This window comes from Eulemur rufifrons, chromosome 1 (genome assembly GCF_041146395.1).
Source record: "Eulemur rufifrons isolate Redbay chromosome 1, OSU_ERuf_1, whole genome shotgun sequence".
Lineage (NCBI taxonomy): Eukaryota > Metazoa > Chordata > Mammalia > Primates > Lemuridae > Eulemur > Eulemur rufifrons.
The window spans coordinates 31,736,705-31,743,296 of NC_090983.1; the positions used below are offsets into that span (position 1 = coordinate 31,736,705).

General features: G+C 51.5%; 1 protein-coding gene across 1 annotated transcript in view; it reads right to left on the minus strand.

Annotated features, from left to right (window-relative positions):
• The window catches only part of LOC138395123 (aldehyde oxidase 2), a 76,462-nt gene that overhangs the window by 43,246 nt on the left and 26,624 nt on the right, over nucleotides 1-6,592 (minus strand). Inside the window, exons 13-17 of the mRNA XM_069487657.1 lie at nucleotides 5,901-6,010; nucleotides 4,391-4,575; nucleotides 3,500-3,683; nucleotides 1,688-1,780; nucleotides 441-610 (exon numbers count right to left, since the gene is read on the minus strand). Of these exons, the coding sequence (XP_069343758.1) occupies nucleotides 441-610; nucleotides 1,688-1,780; nucleotides 3,500-3,683; nucleotides 4,391-4,575; nucleotides 5,901-6,010 (742 nt within the window). The remainder of the gene's footprint in view (nucleotides 1-440; nucleotides 611-1,687; nucleotides 1,781-3,499; nucleotides 3,684-4,390; nucleotides 4,576-5,900; nucleotides 6,011-6,592) is intronic.

Here is a 6,592-nt window from a genome sequence, read left to right on the forward strand (position 1 = left end):
GGGGCCAGGAGAGCCCCTGCTGGGGCAGGAGGCACCACTGCGGCTGCTGGCGGGGAGGGGCCCTGTGGCTGTGGCGAGGGGCATGAAGCTTAGGACAGCCGCTTACCATGCAGTAAGGAAGTGGGTGTTTTACCACCAGCTGCGTATCAGCCCTACAACAGTTACTCCTTTGAGCCACGCCTGAGGCTGCCGCAGGGCGATGTGGTTTTGTGAGGTTAGGATGGGGGCAGGGAGCCCATGACTGTGATTTTCACTCTCTCTTTCATGATAGTCATTTCCAGATGCTCTCCCTTCCTCCTCCTGGGGCTGGTGACCTTTCCTTTCTTCTTTCCGGTTCAGGTTCGTTAGGGTTAGGACATTGCAGGAGAATGAGTACATCCCTCTGAGGGAATCTCCAGGTGTGCTTTTGAAAGGCTTTTGAAAGCTTTTCCTTTACTTACATGATTTTTGCATGAGCCCTGCTACTGGTCACCAAAACCATGAAAAGTTCTTTATCCACCACGGGGATGTCATCGCAGAATACGGCTTCACCGGTGGCATGTTTCAGACCTGACAGGTGCATTATGGGGCGTCCAACTGGGTCTCGGGCAGGTTGCTGAGGATCCACACTCTACAGAGGAAGACAGGTTGCCCCAGAAACTTTAAATTTTCACAAGTGGCCTGGCCAGTCACCAACATTCCTGATTGAGAATTGAGAAATTGGCTGGTCCGCCCAGGGCAGCAAGCCCTGGAGTGGGTCAGACGATGAATGTGACAATTTGATGATGTAACCAGAATGGGGAATTGTCATTCCAGCTATGTGGCAATGCCTCGGATAGGGCCAACCTTTCCTCCAAATGGTGAAGTGGGTGAAGGGGCACCCCAACTTCTCCTTTTGGCATCTTCTTTTCTCCAGTGGTGCTGTGTACTCCCTTCTTGGAGATCTAGAGCATCTCCCTGTCCTGTTTGCTTACCTTTCCAGTGGTCAACCTGTCCACATGGAAAGTGACCCTATGACAAGGCCTAAAGTGAACACAGTTCCCAGGGTGGGAGCTTAAAATCTAAGCCAGAGCCCGAGTATCACCTTGGTCAGGGCCTCTGGGGGATGGCAGCGAGTCCCACCAGATCCAGGTTAAGGTGTCCTGGCTGCCCCTGTGAGTGGCACAACATCATCACTGGGAGTATAAGGAGATGGGGAAGTGTTTATTCTGGAGCTTTCCTCAGGGAAGATCTGCCTACGCTTGCGTGTGTGTGTGTGTGTGTGTGTGTGTGTGGAGGTGGGGTTGGGGAGGGGTGTGCTCTAGCAAGAATAAATAACTTCTAAACTGCCCTTCCAGAAATGGTGAGTTCAGTTACGTGCAGGGCTCTCGTTTGCTGACTGGAGGGGAAACATTTGCAATCAGGGTTGGGAGCTGAACCTTCCAGCTCAGGGCTCTTCTGAGTACATATTAAAAAAATGCCCAAAGAATATCACTTTGAGGAGGCTATAATTATTAGTCTGCAGACGCGTCAGATGGTTTGGCCTTGGGTCCATCTAGCGGCAGCTCAGGCGGGTCCTCAGATGGCAGCGTCTCCCCGACTCAGCCTTAGCAAAGAGCCAATGTGCTGGGACGGACCAGAAAGTCAGGACTGAAAATCACAGCTCTGAAAAGCTTGTTTGCTCACACAGCTCTGGTTTGCAGGTTTCGGTTAAGTTAAACTCACTGACCTGATACGTTTGGACTCCCTGGGGTATTGTGACTGGGAAATCTTCTAGAGCGCTTAGGAATCGGTCCGAAATGTCAGGGTGACACCGGCTGTCCTGAGAGATGAGTCAAAACAACAAAGATAAGCTGGTTAGTCTATGATGAAGCTGGGCTTTGGTTTATGTGAAAATGACTTGGCTAATGTACCCAGGGAGGCCCAGAGAACCAACGTCCACACTACCTCCCAGGACTCCCTTTCCTTGACTGCTTCATGTCCTCCACCCCCGTCACGAGGACCCGACTGGCTGGTTTGAATCTGATCCTCTGGTCTCGAGGAGGGAGAGCCCTGCCAGGAGGGAGAGCCCTGCCAGCCAGCCGGGCAGAGGCAGGAGAAGCAAGGAGGCTATGGCTGGATAAGCCATCCCAGAATAAGCGTGAGTCTGTTGTATACAAAAGGGCCCAAATCCTGTTTTTTCCCAGCTTTTCTGGGAGAGCAGTAGAATTGGGAAGGCTGCTCTGGGTGTCACTGAAACTCATCAAGTGTCTTGATTCAGAAATTAAACCGCAGCAAGGACTACTCCGGTGAACGCAGCTGGCGAGGGTCTTCGTCTGCGACAATGAAAATCAGATGCTTTAGGAATGGTGGGCTATTGGGGTGGTGTGGTTGGGGAATGGGGGTACAAGGTAGGGGGAGAGCTGTAATCATGGTCAGGGGAGTGGAGGGGGCGGGAGGGGGGGGGCGGAGAATGTTTTCATTTGCTTAGCTTATCCAGAAGTTTACAACAAAAAATCCAGAAAGCTATTTAAATTTTAGCATACACATCAGTTTTGGTCTTTTTGAAAAATAAAATTTTAGTTTGCATTTCATATGGAGTATAAAATTCCAGGATAGACAACATGAATCCACAGTGCCACAGAGCAGAGGAGCAGTTGTCTGTGCAGTGGTGGGACAGTGACAGAGGGCACAGGGTACTCTTGGAGCTGATGGAAATGTGGTAGACCTAGCATGGGGTGGTGGCTACCCAGGTACACACATTTGTCAAAATGTGCTGAATTTAAATGGAAGTATTTTATTATATGTAAATTATACTTCAATAAAGGTGATTTTAAAAGAAAACAATCGCACACCTGAGGCAGGGGCACCGTGCTGTTTCGGTGCTCAGGGCAGGCAGTGAACTTGCTGAGCCTCATGCAGCCCTTCAGGGCTGGACCCCGGAGAAGGGCTGGCTGGGGACGAACAAGGCCTGACTCAGAGCAAGGGACGGGAGAGCAGGAGTCTGTGCACAGGCTGCACACAGCTGCTAAGGCAGTGGCAGAGCTGTGAGCTCACAGCTGCAAGGAGCACATAAAAGCAAGATGTCATGGGCTGAATTGTGTCCCTCTAAGATTTTTATATTGAAGTCCTCTCAGTACCTCAGAATGTGGCTTTATCCAAATAAGGTAGGGCCTTTACTACAGAGGCAATCAAGTTAAAATAAGATCGTTAGAATGGGCCCTAATCCAATATGACTAGCATCCTTATAAGAAAGGGAAATTTGGACACGGATGTGCACACAGAGAGAACTCCATGTGAAGGCAGAGATCAGGGTGACACTTCTACAAACCAAGGAATGCCAAAGACCACTGGAAAGCCACCAGAAACTAGAAGAGAGACCTAGGACAGATTCTCCCTCACAGCCCTGGAAAGAACCAACCCTTCTGACGACTTAATCTGGATTCTAGGATTCTAACCCCAGAACTGTGAGATAGTCCATTTCTGTTGTTTAAGTCACCCGGTCTGTGGTTTTTTTGTTTAGTAACCCCAGGAAACTGTAATAATATACCAGAGCACTTACAGCCACAGAGAATAGCTTCACTAGCTTCTTCAGCTCCTGCAAAACCTCTAGGTAGAATTTGAAGAGGAAGCTGACTACCAGGGTCCTCTTGAATTCCACCTGGCCACCAGGAGCTGAGCCTGGGAGGGAAACCTCGTCCAGAAGCAGCCTGCAAGCCTCGTCCAGCATCGGCTCGTTCCAGCGCCTGGCAGGGCGGGAGCAGGAAGGAACCAGTTAAAGGGCAGTCTCAATTGCGTGGCATGAGCTAGATATAGGATGGTGACATTTTAGAGACCCCAGAGTTTCCTTTTGTGAGTTGGAAGGGAACTTAGAAATCTCCTCATCAAGCCCCTTAGGGAAACCAAGGCATGGGGAGGCTGCCTCAAGTAGCCCCAGGGTCATGGCAGGGTGAGAAGGGAACCTGTTCCATTGCACCATGAACACTGACACGTTCCAGAGCCAGACGTGCTAGAACCAGGTACTAAATACATAGTCCCTTAGGGCCACTCCATTATGAACTGGACAGGACTCAGACTTGGATCCTGCCTTCGCAGAGGGAGAAAGGAGTGCACCAGCCCTGCGGGTGTCAGGCGCCACTCGGACCCTGCCCAGTGTGGGTTTGCTGGGGAGCTGATCTGCATAAGGGCATAACGGCCAGATGGGAAAAGTTCACCTGCTGGCTGAACTCAGACCTGGGCTATTTCTGTTGTATCCCTCACCCAAAGAGTGGCATCTAATTAATGGAAGTTGAATAAGGTTTAATTCACTCAGCAAAATTACAGAAAGAGCAAGCAGTGATTTTCACGGAGAGTTTCCATCTTCTCAGGGCTTTCCCGACACTTGCCAGAGCCAAATTTCCATTTGTTTTATTCAATGGCAAGTTTCACCCCTGAGGTGCAGGGCTCTGCTTACCTCCCGAGGAGCTGCTGGCAGGACTTCGGCGCACTGACGGTGGCAGCACCAACGCCTCCGAAGGCGATGCTCAGGGCCTCAATGCTGTCTGTGCCTTCTTTGAAAAGGACTCGCATGCCGGCATTCACGTGGGCCAAGGCATTTTGCTGGCACTGGGCCTGCCGGAAGGCTGACACAAACTCCCACTGTGGAGACGAAAACCATTTGGGTTACCTGCTATGTCAAAACTAAGAGTGTGCTTCTTGGTGTCACTAATTAATCACTCAGACTCAATCTAAAGGGACCCAAAGAACAGTGGCACAGTTACAGGACACCATGGCTGCCTTCTTGTTCAAAGTGAGCATGGCGTCCTCCCCGAGGCCTGTCCCCAAGGCTCTGGCACCCTCAGGGAACAGGAACCACCCTGCGCTTTCTCTCTGAGGCCAGGACCCTCTGCAGAGAATGCTGTGGAAACATTTCTGTGCACGTGTATTTCCGGGTGCCATTCCTTCCAGTCTTCAGACCTTTTTCCTGTGAGGTGGAGGAGCCCTCCTCACACGAGGGCTTTTACAGGTGGTTTGCGTAAAGTACAAAGAGACCCACCCCATTTCTTGGTTTGTGGAAATGAGCACTTTTCCATTTGGCAAAGCTCACAAGGGAGCCCGATAGAACTTTCCAACAGCTGACTAGGGACTCTTGTGTCAGCAGCGAGATTCGGGGGGGGGGGGGGGGACGGGCAATGGCTGCCCCATCTGGCCCTTCGACCTGTGGTGTGCCCAGGTGGGGTCCATGACAACGGCCTGAGCCCCCAAGTGCAGTTCCATCTGCGCTGCCACCAAGGGTGCTCATGTCTGAGCTTGCCCATTTTTCTGTTGCCTTTACACAGATTTGAGTGGGAACACATTTTAAAGTTTTCCTTCTGAAGGAAAAACTAATGAAGACCACACATGGCTGAAAGCATAACTTAACGCAAGACTTCCTCCAAAACCCAGCTGCCTCCTGGCTCCTGCTTGTTGTGAGTGTGCGTGTGTGTTGAACACCTTTCTGGGAAGACTGACCTCTTGGATTCAGGTACAGCTTTGGGAGAGGCACACGGTGCCGGGAGTGTGGACAGAAGGCCACCTCTGTAGTTGGCTGGGTGGCCATGTCAACCCCAGGGCTCCTGGGTTAGCAAACATCTGGAGGCCGTCCTGCCCCTAGGAACTGTTGGGGGCGGCTAGAGTGGGCAGTGGGGAGGCCGAGCCTCAACCTCGGTCTCCCTGTGGGTCAGGTGGAGAAGCGCCATTCCACAGCCAGAGAGCTTGAACTCACGGACACGAGGGCCACGACCCAGGCCCGCCACAGGCCCCACCCCACAGCTGACACAACAACCCACAGCCACACCCCGGAGCTGCTTGCTCGGCTGCCCACGGTGGGGGAGGAAACAGGTTTACAGGGCAGCCTTCCATCTGTTTTTAGATTTCTAAAGATGACTGTACTCAGTTATGAAAGGGGAAAAATAACTGTCGAAAGCAACCAGTGGAATTCTTACTTTTCGAGAGTGAGGGATATGCACAGATTCCAAAATTTCCTCTGGCTTAAGGTCCGCACTTGCCAAGCCAGCAAGAAAATACTCGTCTAGAGGAATCTGCCGCGTGCCTTCTGTGGAAGAAAATGACATTTCTGTAGTAACAACAAGAAAAGAGAGATTATTCTGTACTTCTGAACGTCGGCAGTGGAGAAGCAAAGGCCGGTTTTTCTCTGCAGAGCGACGCAGACGTCTGAGTCCGTTGCAAAGTCACAGGCGCTGTTCCTGCACAGGAGGGGGTGGCAGCTGCCTCCTGACGTCCACCCTTCTCTTCTCAGCACACAAGCCCTGTGGCGGGGTCTCCTGGGTCTCGCAGGCCTGCCAGGCAAGTGCGGCTTTCACCTTTCAGGGCAGGCTGGTTAGCTAAACAGAACCCGCTCAACGCTCATGGTCACCTGTGAAAACCCACGTTAAGGGCGTAACTGAAGCTAAGTCAGAGCTTGTTTCCGCTATTGACCAAGTTTGAATAGTTGGATTTGTTTTTGTTCTCGCTGCTTTTGTCAGCTCCTAAGACAGACACTTACACCTTTAAAGCAACATAAACAATTCGCAAAGTCTCCTTCTAGCCCAGCTGTCACCTCTTGGTGATCAGAGTGTGCCCTCTGGCCTTGAGAAGTGGTTTGTGGAGCCACAGGAGGTGCCGTGAGGAGATCAGA